Source organism: Paralichthys olivaceus, chromosome 1, assembly GCF_024713975.1.
Source record: "Paralichthys olivaceus isolate ysfri-2021 chromosome 1, ASM2471397v2, whole genome shotgun sequence".
In the NCBI taxonomy this organism is placed as follows: Eukaryota; Metazoa; Chordata; class Actinopteri; order Pleuronectiformes; family Paralichthyidae; genus Paralichthys; species Paralichthys olivaceus.
In genome coordinates this window covers 2,247,287-2,268,901 of record NC_091093.1, presented here as the reverse complement: position 1 = coordinate 2,268,901, position 21,615 = coordinate 2,247,287, and the positions used below count along the sequence as shown (strand labels likewise).

Sequence of the window (21,615 nt, the reverse complement as noted above, 5' to 3'; positions counted from 1 at the left end):
TAGGCCAGGCAAATGGAAATCACATCAGAGTGAGTTACTCCAAGCAGGAGTACCACCTCACCATATCCCCCCTTAATCCTGTTAGGGGGCTACCAGGCTGGCAGCAGAGAGAGCCTCGCGCTGGCCTCCCAGCTCCTATGATAATGTAGACTGGAGCTGCCCCCATGATGGGAACCAACATGAGAGTGTGGTGTGTTTTGGAAAGGAATACTGGATGTCTGGGGAGAGTCAGTTATTTGAATAAACCATTAATCAATAGTCAACTAACATTTGTCATTTTCCTTTCCTTGTGCTTGTTTGTGAACCTCTAAGGAGCTTATTAAAGTACATATTCAATTAAAATAAATGTAGTTATTTATTAGTTATAATATTATTAATATAATTTATATATTTTGTACTTTAAATATAATGCTCTGATCTGATCTACCAAACTGAAGTAAAATGACTGACCATGGTCTCTAATTTCTAATATACATAAGAATTATTAGGAAGTAGTAGAACATGTCAGCCTTTTTATTTTTACTGAATGAATACTTGTTCGTCTTTGTTCCCCTTATTACACACTTTGTGTTACATTCTTGGATAGCTTGCCATATTTTTTATGATTACTATTAGTACTCCTGAGTATGGTTGTTTACAACACACTTTTTTTCTTACCTAATTGTAAAAGCAAGTTTGGGTGCATTGAGTGTTACAGAAAACACAAAACACTGTCTTCGTCTGTCTTTGTAATTTTACTGTCACTTGTTTCTTGTGTGATCAGGTTGGACACACAATGGCTACTTATTGTATCACCTACAGTATCTTGAAAAGGTGAACAACCTTTGATGCTTCCAACACAGTGCAATTAAGAAATGTATCATAAAAGTAACATTTTGTTTATTAGAATAATCATCCACAGCATCTACACCCTGTACTGCAACAATATTTTAAGATTATTTAAGGAAATCATCTGCTTTGGGATTAGGTACATTGTCTGTGAGTATGTGAAGCAGATGAGGAGCCCAGCCTCTTTTAAAAGAAGCTCTTCATTCATATTTATGAACTGTTCTCTCTTCACATGAGCTCAGATAAAAGTCCTGCTGAAAAATAACTCGAGGGAGAAAGAGAAACACTTTTCGTTCCCTTTTCTCTCTCTCTTTTTCTTTTAATCCCGTCTGTGATCCATTCCCAGGCTGCTTCTAACAAAGCTAAGGGGGATTCCACATCATCAGGAATTCCTTCTTGAACAGACTGAGAGGGTGGATAATTCCTTTAACAGCAGCAGGGCAGCAGTGCACGGAGCCTTAGACATGCTGGATAGAAAAATAAATACACTAGGCGACGTAACGCCAGTGCAGGAGAAAAGCCAATTCCTGTCCTCTCTGTCACTGGTGCTGGGTGCGGGCCTATTCTTTGCAGCCATCAGTTGCAGGTCTGGGTTGATTGATTTTGTGTCTGGGTTTTAGTCAAGGTCTGTTTGCAATCAGCGGAACCTTTGCCCCCCCTCCTCTGTTTTGCTTTGTTAGATGGGACAGGGGCCCTCGCTAATCCTGCTCAGGGCAGGAGCGAGGGGCCACTCTCCAGTCTATCGTTCCCTCGCTTCATCAGGTCCCATAACAGCCTTTAAAAGACGGTAATCTAGCGTGTGCCTCAGTCTGCATCGATAGCAGACAAAAGCACCGTAGGAGGCTGTCTGGACTCAGCTTAATGCTTTACCTGTACAACCTCATCATCATGATCCTGCAACACCTGATCCTGGGATCCTGTGACATTATTTCTAGGAATAAAAGCAAGATGTACAGCTGCTTCAAAGAAAGCAGTTTATATGTCGTGCTATTGCGTCAGTGTCATCAGCGTTAATTACTTTACTGAGGTGAAAAGCCTTCTACCATATACCCTGGCTGCATCCAACTGCCTCCATGATCTCTTTCCAGGAACTCAGAGGCAGAGATTTCATATAAATTCTAAGCACAGAAACCCACCAGTGTATGATACTCCTGAACTCAACTGGTTTATTAGGAGAATCACAATCAGCTTGCCCATGTATGTGTACACATACAAAGAATTTGACTCTGGTTTTTCCATTGCTCTCAACATACAGATATAAACAAATAGACAAAAAAACAAGGACAACAAAGCACAGTAAGCTTAAGCATAAACATTTAATGACTATATACAAGTATGAATATTAATACATATACAAAGTACATAAATATATATATATATGAACATAAAAAACAATGACAATGAAATGGAGAAATAGTGCAGATGCAGAGTGCAAAAATGCTTGAATAAATATGGAAAGATTGTCACAGGATACTTTATATACATGAGGTAGCTGGAATATATATATATATATATATATATATATATAAACAGAATATAGAATATATAGGTACCAGATCATTGCACACAGATTGTTCCTGACACTGTATGACTGATTATGTGTTCATCAGAATGACGGCCAGAGGAAAGAAGCTGTTCTGATGTCTGGTAGGTTTGGCCTTCAGTGCTCTGTAGTGCCTACTAGAGGGGAGGAGTTGGAACTGATTGTGTTCAGGGTTTGACGGGTGCTGGATGGAGGGCAGGCTGGCACCAAAGATTTTTCTGCGGACCTGACTGTCTGCGCCTGTCCTGTTTGGTGGCTGATCCAAACGAGACAGTGATGGATGTGCAGAGAACAGACTGGATGATAGCAGCATAGAACTGGATCAGCAGCTGCTGAGGCAAGTTGAACTTCCTGAGCTGGTGCAGGAAGTATATCCTCAGCTGGGCCTTTTTGGTGATGGTGTCGATGTTATAGGCCCACTTTTGGTCCTGGGAGATTGTGGATCCCAGATATCTGAAGGTCTCTACAGCAGATGCAGTGCTGTTGAGTATGGTGAGGGGGGGCAGCGTTGGGGGGCTCCCCCTGAAGTCCACTTTCATCTCCAAAGTTTTGAGCTTGTTTAGAAGAGGGCCAGCTGTTCAGCCATGCATCTGTATGTATGTGATTCCCAGCCTTACCTGCTGCCTCCTATTTGTCAGGAAGTTAGTGATCCACTGACAGGTGGACCCTGGCACAGAGAGCTGGGAGAGTTTGGGTTGAAATAATTCCGGGATGATGGTGTTGAACACCAAGCTGAAGTCCACAAACACAACCCTTGCGTATGTCCCTAGGGAGTCGAGGTGTTGCAGCATGTAGTGCAGTCCCATGTTGACTGCATCATCCTCCGATCTGTTTGCCCGGTAGGCAAACTGCAGGGGTCCAGCAGGGGGCCTGTAATGTCCTTCAGGTGGGTCAACACCACTCTCTCAAGCGATTTCATGACCACAGATGTCAGGGTGACAGGCCTGTAGTCATTTAATCATGTGATGGAGGATTTCTTGGGGACTGGGATGATGGTGGAGTGTTTGAAGCAGGAGGGGACTTCACACAGCTCCAGTGATTGGTTTAAGATCTGCGTGAAGACGGGGGCCAGCTGGTCAACACAGACTTTCAGGCAGGAGGGTGACACAACGTCTGGTTCTGAAAGACCAGACTCATATGCTCTTCACAGATCCATACCGTGCTGTGAATGGATCAGGTCCAGTCTACATCCAGGAAATGGTCAAACCTTACACCCCAGCCCGTCCACTCCACTCTGCATCTGTCAATCGGCTTGCTGCTTCCTCACTGCGAGTAAACCACCAAACAAAATCACGATTGTTTTCTGTCCTAGCTCCTAAATGGTGGAACAAGCTCCCCATTGACACCAGGACAGCAGAAAGTCTTCATATCTTCCGCCATAGACTAAAGACACATCTCTTTCCAATTACACCTCGGTGAAGATGAGGTCTAAATTAAAAAAAAGGAGATATATATATATATATATAAACTTATATGGCACTTATATTGTAGCATTTGTAGTTTGGCTTTTTGAAGCAAAATTTACTTGATTCTTGTTGTTCTGGGTTTTTCCCCTCATGTATGATGCACTTATTGTAAGTCACTTTGGATAAAAGCATCAGCTAAATAAAATGTAAAATGTAATGCCAGGTCGCTGGCTGACAAAGTTTTAGTGTAGCTCCTCTTTGCTACTCTGATCTCCTTTGTCAGTGTGTTTCTGGCCTGGTTTAACAGGATCCTGTCCAACCAGGCCTGCAACCGCTGGCTGACCCTAACCCTTTTGTAGGCGTCCTCCTTGGGCTGACGAAGCTGCCCGAGTTTTGCAGTGAACCAGGGTTTATCGTTGTTGTATGTTGTGAAATCTTGGTGGTAACTCCCACAAGCAAAGAAACATAGAGCGAGTCTGAGGTACTGTGAGCACATTGCTCCGTGTCAGGTTGGTTCGGCTCCACCAGCTACATAGGTTTTTCATTCCCTCTGAAGAAGAGCTCTATCTTTCATTAAGATACTCATCGGAGTAGGTACAATTATTTTGTCTATCTCTTAAGACCTTTGTCCTCCTCAAGGCCCCAAGCTCCACAAAATCCTTAAAGAATGTCATGTTTCAAAGAATTTACTGGTTAGTGGTTAGTGCTTTGATCTCTTATGTCAAACTAAACCTGTTCTTGAGCAGGTTAGTCATTCAGCATAATTAAGCATGGTGATTTATCCAGGTATAAAGTGAACAAGCTTCTTAGGAATGAAAACCCTGAAGTAATCCTGAAGTTACCCTGTAGTACCATTTGTGTTTCCATTCATGGAGGTTCAGGTACAGAGCCTGAACAATGTGTCACATCATCTAGCATCTACTTTGCATCTATGAATGTCATGTATCATCTCATCAGGAATATCATGGTATAATACACATACAGGTGAAGCTGCACTCACTCAAGAAGTTCTAATACCATAATGATATTACTGTTGTGAGTTCATGAGCTGAAAGCTTAAATATTAGTGAAAGTTTCTGTGGATGGTTTGTGGAAAGGTTAGTACTTCAACTATCAGCTACACTACCTAATGCAAGGTATTCCAAATACATGGTTGAAACAATAGCACATTATCTCCTGCTTATTTTTTATCTTTTATTACCTGTCCTGAACAGTTAATATAGTGCGTACATGCAATTATAATACTTGTAGCAAGAATGTCCCTACCATAATAAATCTGAGCCACCGTCCTGTATTTTAAGTCTTGAGAGACAGTTTTAAAACAAATGATTGTCAATCATTTATATTTCATGCTGCACCAAACATTTTTGTTCATGTTATAAATAGAATGTGAGCAGAGCTCTGCAAGAGAGAGACTCTGACGGAGCTTGCCAGGACTGTTTGATGTAAGGAAAGGGGACACAGTGATTTATCTTAGGGACAGGATGATTTGATGCTAGTAGAACTTTCAAGGGTCTTTTTTTAAAACAAAGATAAGAGGAGTGGCAAGTGGCTGGAGAGGAGCAGTCAAAACAAGGGCCTGGAACAGAAAACCTCATGAGACACAAGACTGACCAGACTGCCTCATTTTTAGTTGTCTAAACTTCAGTTGTGTATCCAGAGTTGGTGCCTTTTTGGGTATAATAATGTCTGTTGTCATAAACCCTATAGTACGTATGTGCTCCTTACTGCTCATCATCTAAAATATGCCTCTCCATTAATGGAAGAGCCCATTTGCTTTCAGCTGACTAATCAGTGAAGAATGCTCTATCAGTCAACACTATCAGCAGGTCCTCTGGTACAGGATGGCTGATGTCTCAGTTTTAAAATGGATCCTAAACACAAGGGAGACTTGTAAGCGCCAAGTGACTCATGTCAAGTGGACATCCTTATCTGTAAAAGATGGGATGGCTGTCCTTTGCAATGACTCCACTGCTCTCAAAGCAGCTAGGCAGGGCTGGCAAACACTCAGTCAGAGAGGACTGCAGGTTTCAGCTGAGGAGGGAAGGTGCTTTGATTTTAGAAGATCCTTCTGATCAAGAAATGAGAAGTCAGCTAGAATTGAGGGAAAAAAAAAAAAAAAAGTAATGTAGATTAAATTGGACAGTTTTCAGGGTCTTTTGTAGTATAGTTAAAGTCAGCAGGACCAGGATAGGGCTTCAGGAGAAGGAGAGGTGGATTAGTACAGAGCAGACTGCTCTACTCCAGGCAGCTTGTCCCTCCTCGAGGCAGCCATCAGCCGCAGGCCAGCATGACGGAGTGGACCCTGCTCAAACGTCTCCTGGATGCTGTCCACCAGCACTCCACCATGATTGGTCGTTTGTGGCTCACCGTTATGGTCATCTTCAGGCTGCTCATTGTGGCTGTGGCAACTGAGGACGTGTACACAGACGAGCAGGAGATGTTTGTGTGCAACACAATTCAGCCAGGATGCTCCACTGTCTGCTATGATGCATTTGCACCCATCTCGCAACCTCGTTTCTGGGTGTTTCACATTATCAGCGTCTCTACGCCATCCCTCTGCTTCATCATCTACACATGGCACAACCTGTCCAAGCGGCCCCACAACACCATCCAAAGGTTGGGGCAGGGGACAGGGAATATCCCAGGGCAGGGACGTTCAGATGTATGGCGTGACAGCGGACGGGAGGCATATGATCGAAGCTGCGACTCAGATAGCTGCTCTGTTCGCTCCCATAAGCATTTAGGACACAGCCTGGCAGATGTGCTGGAGGGAATACCCACCCAGAACCTCCAGAGGGGAGACCACAAGAACATAATGTCCTTAAGCCAGGCTCGTGTCTGCTCTTTCAGAGAAGGGAGTGCAGAGGGTCATGTGGTCCCTGGAGGGGTTCTCTCCAAATGTTATATATTCCATGTGTTTTCACGTGCTATTCTGGAGGTGGGCTTTGTCCTTGCCCAGTGGAAGCTGTTTGGCTTCCAGGTACCTGTCCATTTCCTCTGCACCTCAGCCCCCTGCAGCCAGCCGGTGGACTGCTACGTCTCTAGACCCACAGAGAAGACCATCTTCTTGTGCTTCATGTTTTGTGTGGGAGTTTTCTGTATCCTTCTTAACCTGCTGGAGCTCAACCACCTGGGCTGGAAGAAGATTCGACAGGTGGTAAGAATGAGGGAGAGGACATCATGGGGAGGTTGCTCAGGTATGAAGGGGGGATATGAAACCTTTCCCCCTGACAGTCCCTCTCTCACATCCTCTTTAGGCTTCAGAGATGTGACCAGCACCACCTCTCTCCCCACTTTAGACCTGGTGGTGGGACACCAGCCGGACTGGACTTGTGCTGTGAACTGTAGCAGTATGGGGGAGCCTGAAGGGGTCAGAGAGACAAAATTGGAGCAGCCAAAGAGACAAGACTCCCATAAAGGAGAGAGTCAGCCTCTGAAGAGTATAAGGGAGAGCAGGGGGTCCAAGCAAAGGAGTGCTCAGGTCTGGATATAGTCTAAGACTGAGTGAAAGACTGTTGCTGCCGTCATTTGTCTAGAATCAATGATCTTACCGTAGAATTCAAGGTGTCAGCAAAATTAAGAGTTTATCGAAATGGGTCACCCAAATTTCTTACGTACCCATATATTTAAATGAAACTGTCAAAACTATCAAAGTAGTCTGAGATAGACTACTTTGATAAAAAAAATAATGTGGAGATAAATTAAATTGGATTTTTTTGGTTTTCACAACAATGAAATAACTGTTCGAAAGTAACATGTCTTTTGAAAAATAAGCTCTGTTAACAAGGACAATCCAGGGACTGCTTTCAACTGTTTTATAGAGGACTTTTTCTTCCACACAAAGTTCTAATAAAACTGTTCACAGAAGAATGAGTATTCTGCAGAATTTAAACAAAAATGTGTGCATCACAGTAAGTTCCATCCACCTCCAATGTATTGGTGGGAAATAAATGACAACTGAGCATTTATTGATAGTTTGTGTGAACTAACCATGTACTTCACTATAAACTGGCAGACTAAAAACTGACCCATTTAAACAACTTACTATATCAACCACAAAAAAGTCAATAGTGGCTGTCCATTAACAAGTTTTGAGAGACAACCTGCACTGGACACCATCCTGTAAACAGATATTTAATTCATTTCAAAAGGGAAATTGTGAAAAAGTGCTGCTGCTGATGCTGGGTGAGTCTTAAACCCTCATCATATCAAAATGTGTGACTGCTTGTGTTATCATATGGTGTGTACACTATAGAGGATGATCACTGATGAGAAGGTTTATCATTTAAAGGTACAGTGTGTAGAATTTAGTGATATCTAGTGTTGAAATTGCATGTTGCAGCTGAACACCCCTCACCTCACCCTCTCCTTCCAAACATGAAAAAGAACCTGTGGTAGCCTTTAATTGTCATAAAAACTCAAAAGGTGTTTAGTTTGTCCAGTCTGGACTAATGTAAAAAAACATGGCGGCCTCCGTAGAGAGGGTCCCCTCCATGTAAATATAAAGTATTTAAATATAAAGGGCCTTTTCTGGGGTAAAGAACTACAATTCATTCACTAGTGAAAACATCATGAGGATTATTCTACATTAAATTTCTGCCGATAGTTGCCTTTCACCTAAATCTTACACACTGGACCTTTTAAGGCGGTGTTCCCCAAATGTCTTTCTTTTTGCAAGCTCCTAATACAGTGAATACAATACCCTCATCACAGGTTGCATACTTTTTTTAAACAATCTTATTCAGATTGTTTAATTTAAAGCAGTTTCAGAGGCATCAAGATATGAAATTCAGTTTTGAATCACACCAAAAGGAAAGCACACACATCTGAGAATTGTCCAATAACTGAATATAGTTCTGTCTAGGAGTATTTTGCTTTTACTTTTTGTACACCAGCCATAGTCTATACATCCACTTGTAAGTTTGATTTAAGGTACATTTTATGGCCGCAAATATGTGAAAACCACATACATGAACCCTGGACCTTAATCTGATTCTATATCAGGCTAAATGCTTCTGGTTTCAGAATCCACCTGATATTGGGATGTGGCTGTGTGGAACTCTCATTCAGACACATTCATAAAATTATAGGCATGTCCACACAATTTTGGCCATATAGGGCAATTTATGGATTAAGATGCATGTAAACAAAGAGCACATGGTCCGAGTAATTGCTTGTCATTTATTTACTCAATATATTTATTCATATATTAATTTACAACATCTATAAAACACTTTTTGCATAAATTATGCTACTGAAAAAAAATATAACACAGAACTGCGCAGCCATTTTCCTTCACCTACAAGTTGTTTGTAAAATGAATACTTAGGAGACACATTTGTAGAAAGGCAATCAAAGGTACAGTGTTCTTGTTTTAGGATTTAAACAATTGTAAAACAAACAATACTTTAAAACAGGGTATTTTTGCATCCAGTCTGAAATCTAGAAAAAGTCAAAAACCTAAATCGAATGGAGCTCCTATGGATGCTTCAAGTTGTTTTATAATAGCCACATTTATAGAACAATCTCTGAAAACAGATTTTCCAGTTATATTCTAGAGACTCAATGAAGGATTAAATAATCTGATGACCTTTCTTTTCTGTGATATACTGTGACTGTGTTGCAGAGAGCACCTTGTGCTTAGAGCTCCCCAGTATCCACAATATATGATAACAATCTTTAGAAAGTAAAGAAGTAATTATCATGCAACATGTCTTAGCAATTGCAAGCCTACAGTAAATATTCAGTACGTCTTATTTATTTTCTTTCTATTGAATATAAAGTAGAATTTGTCCATTTGCAATTGAAGATGAAATAAACACATAGAATTAGAATGTAGTCCATCGATCGTACATACTGGGACAAACACCCGAACCTGAGTTTAGGTCTGAAGTTGTGTCTTTTTACATTATAAGTAAATCAAACCTAAGGAAATACACACAGTTCTGGAGGGAGAAGAAAGGTTCAGCCATAATAATATTTCTGAGTACCACACATTCTCAAATCGAGGCTGGTATCCAAATAAGAGCTGAATAAATAAAGACTTCTCACTAGTAAAAGAAGCTAAAGGTTGAAGTGTACTGAGATGAAGCAATAAAGCTACCAGTAACACAACAGAATAATGTCACACCCACCATGCTGCTGACATGTTGTTTTTTTAAGAGAAATACTTTTCAATGACTAATTAATGTCATTCACCTCTGCTTTGCTAGTTTTGAGAATGGTTAAATTACTGTCTTTGCTGCTCAGCACATCAAATGTTTCAAAGCAGGGAGTCTACAGTGCTCTCCACACACGACTCTCTGAGACAATACAATGCTTATAACTGAACCAAGACTCTATAATAATAATGTTGTTCTATAATATGTGCTGGATGGCTCCAAATACTACAACACCCATGGGCCCTGGCTGCTGTTGATTGTTGATCAGAGTCAAAATGATTCATTGAGCGATAAATGACCCAAAATCAAAACATAAACTGATATAAGCTCTAAATTATAGAATTCTGAGCAGAGTCATCTTTTAGAACTGTGATTGGATTGCAGTTTTTGCAAAAAAACATGGGTATGGTACCTTTCTAATGGCAGTTGTTAAACTTAGCAAAGAAGAAAATAAACAATTTCTATCTAAACCTTCTGAGAGAAACTAGCAGCAGGGTAATAACTATGACTTCACTTTGTTATTTCACTAAAGGAGTTATTGCTATGGATTATCCTACAGATAAACATAAAATAAACATTGAAAACAGGAACATATAAAAAACAGGAAGTTTTCCTTCTAAAATATGATTTAAAAAAAAGAAAAAAAAAAAAAAATATATATATATATATATATGAAAAAGGAGACATTAGATAAAGATCTGGCATTTTTTGCAGCAAAGGTAAATAAAAGCTTCTTCCCCTCCTTTGAGAATTGACAGTAATTAAGCTCTTGCACCCTCATGTCTGGTGGCATTTATCTCACCACTCTACATCTATTAAAGGAGAGATTGCTGGTTGTCAGGTGTTTTACGGATGTATGTCACGATGGGACTTCTTTAATTAGCAGCTTTATCAGCATGGCCACGCAGTTACTGTAATCACTAGCTAATAAGAGCTGAACTGAGTCTCACAAGCTAACTGGCTCATCTACTTCCACAATTTGTATATGTCAGATTTAAGAGTTTTTCTACATGACATTACAATAATTGAGATAGTAGATTCATTATAGAATACAAAAAAACATTTGTTATTATATAAATTATCTACCATTTGGACTTCACTTATATATCTGATAGTGATTCTAACCCCATTGAGATCAACACAAAGTGCAATGCTGAATACATGTAAAAAACAAAAAATGAACAACATCAATGTACATAAACATATGTGGTAGGTATAAATTCTAAAGCTTCAGTGCAATACAGACAAGATTTAAAAAAGCACTTTCTTATGATTTCGGAGTAAGAAGGCGAGAGAGAGAGAGAGAGAGACAGAGAGAGAGAGAGAGAGAGAGAGAGTTCCTCTCAGTTGTAAAAATAAGAGCACAGATGGCGAACAGACAGTCAGATGAGGAGAGAAGACAGAGATGTACAGAGTTACAACACATGATAAGCCGACCTGAGCACAGAGAACTAAGATACATCCATCATTCTGCTGGAGTGTGAGGTGATTAGTGAAAAATGTTCACAGAACAATAAAATACATTCTCAAATAAATAGCAATGGAGTGTTAGAGTGTAAAGAAAGAGCCAACTAAAGACAGCACATATCAAATGCAGTTTTAAATCCACAATTTACAGGATAATGTGGGTTCAGAACTATGTGGGTGTTATATTCATGATTTTTGGTCTTTTCTCTCTGTTAAACTGACAACTTTGTAGCTACTCACATCTGGGAGCATGGACACATCGCTGCCACTTAGTGGCGGGCCGTAAACACGATACAGATTATTTGGAGGTAAAATTAAAAGTTCACACTCCCAAAACTGCACAGGGGCTCTGTGCACGGCTTAGTCAAATAAAGCAAGTCAAACTTAAACAAGAGGTTTGTTCATAGTGTAATATATAGTTACAACTGACAGTATGGGTCATTATTTGACCTGATCCTTCATTTTCTCTTCTTAAAATGTTTGGCTACTTGGGAAGAGAACTCCAAATCTTTCTGAACGTCACACAGATCAGACACGTTATGTTATTAAGGAATTAGACGATGCTTTAAAATGTCATAGAGCTGAAGGGAACTGCAAGTGATAGTGATAACTCTTTGTGGGGTCATGAGTAGTCATTTGACCAATTGTTGATATAAAAATATTGATTGGAGATTTAAAACCTATTTGATCATCGGACTGATTTAAAGCAGTGTTAACGCATTCCAGATCTCACTAACTAGCTTCATGAGAACAGGTAACTCAGCCCTGTGTCTGCCAAGTGCTCACAAGGCATCATGAACAGTTAAGGAGGCTTGTGTGTGGACAATAACACAGGACATAAGATGCTTCTCAAAATACAAAACAAGATCAGTGAAATGTGGGACTCTGGCAGCCATTGGGCAGCAATGTGTGTGTGTGTATATATATATATATATATATATATATAATATATTTATTTGTATTTTACATACAGGGCAGCATTCAACTTGCATACTCTGTTTAACGGGCCTTGTTCACCCACTTTAACTCAAATCATATCTTCTTAATTTCTTTTAATTGTGATATTCATTGTCCTCTATTGTATGTGGCAGAAGGCATACATCAGAAACAAAACTATATCAAGATGTAGACAGATAAAACAATCTGCGTGTCTGAATGAATTGGGTATTTGTGATGATCAAACAGATGTGATCTATCAGTCCTTCCAATCATTGGTCTAAAACTGGACTTAGAGGATGATAGCTGTGTGTGTCCATGACACTTCAAACTGTCACTATGAGTGGATTTGTCATGCAAACACAACCCTCTAAAATTGGATAGATTAAATGGGATTCAAATCCTGGAATGTATATGATGTTCCTAATGGGAATATAATATCACACAAATAAAAGCCTTTGATGTAGTGGTGAAATGATAAAGTCATGTTGTCCACTGGTGCAACTTAAGCAAAGGTAAAGTGAAGGCGGCAGAGGCAGGCAGACAGCCCAGTGAGATAAACTTCTCTCACCTGAGGGACTTATGGGATGGACGGCAGGGTCTGAAGACAGCTTGACATCTTGACCTTAGTCAGACCTGAAGGACACAACAGATCTCACCAGGCAGAGTGTCGCACTTAATGGCTTGGATTTCACTTGGTTTCAGTTTCATGAATATTAACATTAAAAAATAATTAACGCCATCTGATCTTATGTTGGCGTGGGACAGACCTACTAGCTCTCCAGCTCAGAATGAAAATCAGAAGACAAAATATTCAGTTTGATCCTGCTCTGTCCATTTTCAGGTCAGAGTCGAGCTGAGAACCGAGACCGAACGTGATGAGGCAAGACGGTGTCTTTAAAGGACTTGGGGGCTTCACTGAGGGAGGGAGACGATGACCTCTACGTAGTTGATGGGAAAGAAGCCAGATTCTCCATTGATCATGCCCTCATACCAGTTCTCGTCTATCTGGTTGGTGAGGATGATGATGTCACCCTCTTTGAAGCCAAGCTCGCCCTCATTCTCTGGCTCAAAGTCATAGAGGGAGCGACAACACGGCTGGTCAAGCACCTCCGACTCTGCACCCAAACAAAGGAAGAAGATAATATTATTCAACAACTATTTCACTCGTGCGTAACGATAATAAAAACGTCTTTCTTAGAATGTAAGTGTTTAACAGGCAGCAAATAATGATGTCTTTCACTATTGATATATCTATTGATATTATATATATATAATCTAATATAATCTAATATATAATCTAATGACTAGTCTCAATAAATGTGTCTGATAAGATGTCTTTTAATTGCTTAGACAAAAAAAGAGCAAACTCTGTGTAATGATGGACAGAATTAATAAGTCATCACCATGACAACTATGCAAATGAATCCACTGATGACAGCCTTGACATGTGGTTGGAAAAGTCAAAGTGGAGTTTCAACATTGCTTGTTTGATCAGATTGACAGCCGAAAACTCACAAACCTTTGAACCAGCTGAGACTAATCGATTATTAGAAGTGCTGCTGGGTAACTTTCTGCTGACTCATGTTGCTGACTGATACACACGTGTCAGTGCTGAGGCAGTGTGTACTACTCACGGTGCAGATTGCCATTGGTAGTGGGGCTCTCAGGCCATGACAGTGGTACAGTGGATATATGATCAACTGGGCGAGATGTAAAGACAAATGGAGATGGTGTTGAGCATGTGACAACACAAAACAAACTCAGAGTAGGATGAAGAAATCATTCCTTATAAACTACAGTGCAGGGGTTCCATCTGACTATTACCAACGGAGGGCAACAACATTTTACAAATGCTGCCATGGACTCTCAGTGGATGTAAATTCATTTTTCACCAGATTACGTGTACAGAAGAAGCAGGTACATGAAAGTCAACAACAAACCAAAGACAAATTTACAATCTGTAAGCCAAGGAATTTTCAGAGATACATCTGACATCAGAGCTTTAAGGGTAAAACTACAGACCCTTGGTTTGTTAAATAGGCTTCTTGTTCAAGGTTTCTGCTCATAATAAGAAGTGTCACAGAAAGCATTACACAACCAGGACCTCATAGGAGCAAATGGGCCCATTCATGTTTTTCTATGGCCAAGAAAAAAAATCCTGACCAAAGTTGACAGGGATTTTGCTGTAAGGGCCCAAATCCATTGACCGTCTGTTTTTTAAATGTCCATCAAAATGTACTTTTACCATATCACTTAATCTCATAACTGTTGTTTTTACTTATGTTTCTTTCACCCCTTTCATTTGCCATTACTTTAAAATGATGTATAATACCGTCTTTGATTTAGAAATTGTAATATATTAATTGCCGTCTTTGATGACATGTTTTGTATTCTCGTTTTTACTTGTCCTCTATGTGAAGCACTTTGTAACTGCTGTTTTGAAAGGTGCTTTATAAATTGGAGCAAATGAGATGTTATTTGTCAGTTTGCAACGGTGAAAATATTGTTGAGTGTATGTTTTCATCTACATTTGGTGAGTGAAGAAGAACACAATTAATGCATATGTTGTTGAGTTGATATATGATCCAGCCATTATTTATCAATGCTAGTTGAAAGGAAGCAAATGGTGAAACATAAGAGCCCAGAGGTTAAAGCCCTGAAAAGGAAAGAGATGGATCACACCTTGACACTGTATAACAAAATACCTACTTTTCCCATTAACTGTGTGGTTGATCTGGATATCTGAAAGGGACAACAGAAAAAAAAGTCCACAGTGGAACACAAAGTAAACAATGGGGATGGTGCTGACAGAATTACAGAAAGAAAATAAAACAGAGAGAGATATGTGGCAGCTGTACCGCTGGATTTAAGTGAGGAGCTGTAGGACAGGCCGTTGTGCTGACTGTTGTCCAGAGTGTCGGTGTTGCTCCTTATCGACTTTGGCTTGAACTCTCTCTTGGGGCGGCAGCTGGCTGTTGATATCCTATGGGGACATGATAGCAGAGTGAAAGAAATAAGCTTTGGGCAAAACAAAGACTATGAAGTGATGCTTCACTGTTTCACAGCCTTGTGTTTTTCTTTTAAGAGGCTCCAGAATTTCCAGAGGTTCATGAATGCGCTCAGAAGGACGGAAAGATCATCTGGACCTAACTAATGTCCGGGTGTGAGATCTGATGTGTTTACCTTATGATGGATCTTTTTCTACTTTATAAGCCCATTGTAAGATCATTATTTTTTATAGCCCAAAGCATTGTATAAGAAAAACAATTCAGCGTAAGCGAGCAGCATATTGAACAACCATAACAGTGATGTAGGGAAATAATCATGAAAGCTAAAATAATACAATTATGTTTAAAATGTGTTGCAAGAGGTAATATTATATTGTATGTTTGTTCAGTCTGTTTCAACGGCCAATCGGTTGCAGTTTCAGGACCGCACCTGCAGCCACATTGTGGATCATGATGTACTGTAGATCGTGGAATGTGATCATGGACCATAGATCATGATGGCGGATTGTTGATTGTGATGGTGGTGGCAGCTGATCGTGGACTATGATTACAACAAGACTGCTTGGCACACAATGCGCCTTCTCACATACTCTCACAATAACTCCTCAATTCATTTTTCATTGCTGCTCCCTTCATCTCTATCAGACATTTTCTTACCTAATTATAATTTAATTAATTATGATAAAAACAGTTTCTTCCAATCAATGTTGTAAATACTGTTAATTTGCTGATATTCTCAGTTACACTTCGGCATCACTTCTGTCCATCCTGGGAGAAGGATCCCGCACATGTGGCTCTCTCTGAGGTTTCTACATTTTCCCCTGTTAGGATAGGGTTTTTCTGTTACTTTTTCCTTAAGCCCTATAAGACAAATTGTGATGTGTTAATATGGGCTATACAAATACAATTTGATTTAATTATTTATTGAAACCAACTCTAGGTTCTCACCATTAAACATAACATATTAAAAGCACTAACTAACATGTTCAAGTGTCAATGAATCAATGGATGAAATCAATGCAACATGTAAGTGTCAGCATTTAACATTGAAAATAATTTTGGTCCAAGAAATGACTTGGCAGCTTGCTCATGAAACACAGACTGATGACTGTCTCTCCATAACAGAGCAGTCCGCCCATACTTTTATTATTCATCACGATCAGTCACGTTGACGACTGTCATCAGACTTTTTACTCTCTCCCATACGGAATTCTGCCAAAGTGCTTTCCTGAGAGACTGGGACATGACAGCCAGGCCTGAACTGAATGAGTAACACTCAGACTGATTCTCTGTCCTGAAGCACAGTTTCAGTACTTGTGAACCTAATCAGACTTTGTTATAAACTACTGCCGGGTTACTGACATCTAAGTACCGTATGTCAATATGGGTTTCCTAAAACAAAAGATGAAGTGAAAGGTTTATTTGCAACATACAACATATATTTGATTGTATGCTCTTTCAGGGCAGTAGATACATTTTCCAATGAAAAGACGCATTAAAAGTAAATGTTGAAGCTCTACATCTGAACCACACTTAACAAAGTGACAGGAAACAAGCGTACTTTGAATTCATACATCAAGTTGAAATGACTTAATTTAGTACATTATGATTCTTGTCATCTGTTTCAATAAACATAAATGTGCCATTGCAAAGAGAGCAGTGCTTCTGAATGAAGCTGATCGGAATGGGAAAATCTTGAGCTGTGTGTGGAGTCTCTTCACTTCAGCGGCAGCCAAACTGGTTACTAAGCACTAACAATTAAGACAAACATCTTCACATTCTTAATCTTCAATCGCTATTTTCACAGCATTAAAATGGCATTAAAATTATGGCTGATAACAGCATGTTGTCCTGCTGAAGGGAATTTCTTTCAATATACTGTCATGATGCTTTTTAAATATTCTGCCTCATCATCATGAACACATTCTTGAGTTACTAGAGAATGAACTATATGAAAATGGATCTAAATGTGGATTCTTTTTGTAAAATTTGTAGGTGTACATGAAGCAGAGTCTAGCAAAGTGTGTTATGCTTGGTAATGATTGAGTTTAAATGACAGAAGTATTCATAGAATATTAAAGAGAATTTAAGTAAACAGTGTGTTAAGAAATGTGTGTAACTATATGTTAAAATAAATAGAATAAACAAAAAGGTTTTTGTTAAAAAAAATAAAATAAGGAGTTGAGTATCATTTGGGTTGGCAGCAATACCAGGCACTGGTCATAGCTGCTCACAGGTCAGTCCCACACATTGATACAAAGAAACCACAGCAGAGTCAGTGTGGGTCCTTTATATTTTTATAATGTGTGAGTGGCAGCTTGAGAGATGGTGCCATAAACCTTGTGAGGAGGGGCTCTCTTAAAAACTCCCTCCCAAGGTGCACATGGACACATTTACAAGAATATAAAAACAAATAATCTGAAATTAAAAAACACAGGAAAGCTGCCTCCCTAACTCCCACATGAGCTACCTCCTCTTTAACCAGGCTCAGAGAGCAAGGGCTTGAAGCTGCACTTCAATACATTCAGCCCCTCCTACTGGGCTGGATTGCCAATTTAAACACTATTATGGGCCAAAACCAGTGCATGGAAACAAAAATAAGAGGTTACAATGACTTCTTTATATGTCACAAAATATCCCCTTTAAACATATCAAATGACTTTAGCAAAAAAGAATGTACTATAAATAGTACAACTCTAACTAATAAAAAAGGACAACCGGTATCAATTTAAACGGACAGGAACGTTATGCCCCTGTTTAATCCCTCGAACTTCCTGCACCGACAGTTAGACAAACGAGCAGCATCCCTAGAAAGCTGGTAAGTCAGTATATGTGTGTCTGCATATGTGTGTGTGTAACCAAATACAGAGCTGATGAGTGCGCACCCTGAGTCGGCTAAACAGAGTAAATGATGGGTAAATAGCAATAACCTAGGCACTGAAACAGGAAGCGTGAGAATGATTGTCGGCGTGTACGTGTGTGTGTGTGGTCCGCTGTCGGTCAGTGATGGAGCTGCTCCGTCACACCTTGTAACACATTCATTTAAGCATATTGGTTTGTAGTAGTTCTGCTCATACACCTGCTGTCACCATTGGCATTCATGTCACAACAACGCTGAGTGAAATAAACTTTTTGCAGCCGCAGAGTTTGATGGCAGTTCCGTCACAGAGTCATTAGTGGCAGCACAGTTAAGTGTGTCCTTCAACACAACACATTACCTACTTACCGCTTCTGCAGCTTTCCACTCAGCTCCTCCAGGATTTCACATGACTGCCGGTGGTACTCTAAGGCCGCCTCGAACAGTGCTGACAGCTGGCTCACCTGCTCCACCTATTGGCCATGGCCGCAATGCATGAGCACAACCAAAACACACATTAACATCCATTAAAAACACATCTGTGACTGTCTGTTCACTAAGCATGAATCAAACTTCACATTTTCTACATATCTACTTCTGACAATATACACCATAGTTGTAAAGTGGACAAATCCGATGAGAAAGTTTGGCTGCAGCGGAAACCAACCCAATTAGGAAATCCGTCAACCTTTGTAACTGGGAATAATGTCAGATAATTCGGACCCATATTTATCAAGCATTTCAGAATCAAGTTGAGCATGAGAAACCACTCCCCGCTGTTCTTACACTGCTGTGTTGGAAGCTTCACAGCAGGGCTCTCCTCGTAGTTTAAAATATTAAACAAAAAAAGAAAGGAAAACAACATGTATCAAATTTGTATTTTTGTATTTTTTATAAAAAAAATATGATATCATATCTAATAAACAGCATGGCTTAAACAATCAATGTATTAATATATGAAATCTTCACGTTAAAGAGTTTTATTTGATTCTGCCTGCTGCTGTGCCGGATGTTGAAATCCTCTCAATCATGTCACATCATTTGTATGAGGTTGACATTCAACACTTGTCCTTTACTTAAACCTGTTGGTCCATTCTTCATGTAGTGGTCCTCTTACATCATTCTCCAGGAAGTTGAACATGCTCCTCTCAGCCAGCTCTTTGCTCTCATCAAACTTCTCCACAGCCTGTCGGATCTCCTCATCCGGGATTTTCCCCCGACGCTTCTTCTTATAGTCAAAGTCTAACCGGCGGCCCTCCAGCTTCTTCAGGTGGTGCTGTGGACACAAACAACAACAATAAATTATGATCTCTACATCCTAACTGGCATGTATCTACAGACTGACATCAACCCCCACATCCTGCACAAGCAGGGTGTGTTGTAGCATCTCATTTGTTTTGAAGTGTATACTTTCTGAAACATGTACTCTTACTCCTTCTTTTTTGCCTCAATGTGATATTGTGTAAAACATTGTATGCATTTCATCACACAACATGCAGTTTCCTATGAATTGTGTCCAAACTGCACCAAAGGAATGTTATTTCAAGGCTATGACTGATGAACTCAAGCACAGTATGAACACCTGACTTCTTTGGCTCAGTTCAGACAAATTGTGCTGTGAAAGTTATAGACCAAACAGTTCTGCAGTTCAAACAATCACACACAGACTCTTGATCCAGACATTTCTACATGGACTGCGCAGCGGTTTCCCTTAGTTTAGTGTGAAAGCAGAAGCATTTTAGGACAGCAAATTTTAGCAGCAACTACTATTATCTGTTAACTATTAGAACTATGATAACCATGTATATTAACTACTATTGTTAAACAACTACTGCTATTATCATTGATTGGTTTTGAAGTGCTGGAAAAGGATTATCATAAGACTGTATATGTATGTAGTAATGCAACATTATTTGGTAACTAGTAAGGTCTGGTATGCTGAATCAATATTGTAAGGTCTCAACTTTACTATGTAGTGCTTTAAGACATACACACTAAAACATATGATTTGGCGCTGTACAAATAAAACTGAATTGAATTGATGGCACTGATAATTCAACTGCAGCAGATTGGATATGGGCCAGTTTGTTTGATATTGTCATTGGCAATACATTATTATTAATGCAGTCCAAGTGAGCAGTTAACCAAGATTTTAATGCAAAAAAACAACAGCTAGACTCCATTAAATGTCCTACAGTGAGTTCAACACAGTTTGACAGATTGAGAGGTATCAGATACCAGGGAGAAAAAGTTGGAAAGGTGGATGATCCGTAGCGATGCAGGTAAGAAGTATAACTTTACCTGATGCGTTCGTAAATAGAAAAGTAGTTAAAGCAAGGTCCTTATAGACCAAACTATCCAGCTGTTTATGAAGTGACTTAAAGGTCCAGTGTGTAAGATTTAGGTTAAAAGGATCTATTGGCAGATATTTAATGTAGAATAATCCTCATGATGTTTTCACTAGTTCATTTCATCTAAATTGTATGAATTGTAGTTTCTTTACCCCAGAAAAGGTCCTTTATATTTAAATACTTTATATTTACATAAAGGGGGTCCTCTCTACGGAGGCTGCCATGTTTTTTACAAACTAAACACCTTTTGAGTTTTATGACAATTAAAGTCTACCACAGGTTCTTTTTCATGTTCGGAAGAGGAGGGTGAGGTGAGGGGTGTTCAGTTGCAACATGCAACGTCCACACTAGATATCACACAATTCTACACACTGTACCTTTAAAATAAATCTAAGTGCAGTTGGTTGATTTTTCTGTACTTTTACCTAAGTGAGGTTTAGAATGCAGTTTATGGTATGGTGTTAATATTTGGATTAAGTGAATAATAAAACACAGATTCTGCAACACCCTAAAACCACTCGACATGAAATAAAAGTGGCATAAAGGAGATGAATGTTGACACCGTTTCAATGGCAGATTTCAAACAGCATTGCAAATGTGCTGCAGAAGTGTCTGCAAAACCTGAAATGTGGTCAAACTTCCCCTGTGTTGCAAACACTGTCAGCATTACGGTACACATTTCATTTACTGTATATGAAAGTGTACCGTGATCTCTTTGAGGTCCTTGTCCTGTAGATTCTGCAAGGGGTCAATAAAGTTTTGTTTGACGTTTATGTCCAGGGAGTCCTTCACATCTGCCATCTGTCTCATGGCCTCACCCATGTCCACCAGAGCACAACCTACAGGACAGAAAGACACAATGTTTCTGTTAGCCTTTAGTATTTGTAGCAGGGAAATGTGACACACAAATTATCTGAAGACACGCACAACAGGCTGTTTATCCTACAAAAAGGAAATATTAGGTTAACAGTTTACACGATAGAAATATCTCAATTGCCTCTTTAATCACTTAGGCTTTAAATTCCAAGTTGCCTTTATGTCATAAGGTGATT

The 21,615-nt window shown here is 39.6% G+C and overlaps 2 protein-coding genes across 4 annotated transcripts in view; one reads left to right on the top strand and one right to left on the bottom strand.

Annotated features, from left to right (window-relative positions):
* The first annotated feature begins 5,763 nt into the window (after nt 1-5,763).
* Nucleotides 5,764-7,642, top strand: gjd6 (gap junction protein delta 6). Its single transcript, XM_069530800.1, has one exon. It carries the CDS (start codon nt 6,068-6,070, stop codon nt 7,271-7,273), a length of 1,206 nt encoding a protein of 401 aa, XP_069386901.1. The 5' UTR covers nt 5,764-6,067; the 3' UTR covers nt 7,274-7,642.
* Nucleotides 7,643-8,941: 1,299 nt separating this feature from the next.
* The window catches only part of sh3gl3a (SH3-domain GRB2-like 3a), a 34,466-nt gene continuing 21,792 nt past the window's right edge, over nt 8,942-21,615 (bottom strand). The window contains exons 5-11 of one of the 3 annotated variants that reach the window (XM_020079691.2): nt 21,269-21,402; nt 19,330-19,488; nt 18,582-18,685; nt 15,206-15,330; nt 15,057-15,089; nt 13,982-14,047; nt 8,942-13,462 (exon numbers count right to left, since the gene is read on the bottom strand). In XM_020079691.2, coding sequence (XP_019935250.1) covers nt 13,260-13,462; nt 13,982-14,047; nt 15,057-15,089; nt 15,206-15,330; nt 18,582-18,685; nt 19,330-19,488; nt 21,269-21,402 — 824 coding nt within the window. In that variant the 3' untranslated portion in view covers nt 8,942-13,259. The remainder of the gene's footprint in view (nt 13,463-13,981; nt 14,048-15,056; nt 15,090-15,205; nt 15,331-18,581; nt 18,686-19,329; nt 19,489-21,268; nt 21,403-21,615) is intronic. The other 2 variants (XM_020079693.2, XM_069525762.1) reach the window with 2 other exon arrangements.

What these genes read in the sequence shown, in the direction of transcription:
- gjd6 (XM_069530800.1), top strand. Translation starts at nt 6,068, where the DNA reads ATGACGGAGTGGACCCTGCTCAAACGTCTCCTGGATGCTGTCCACCAG.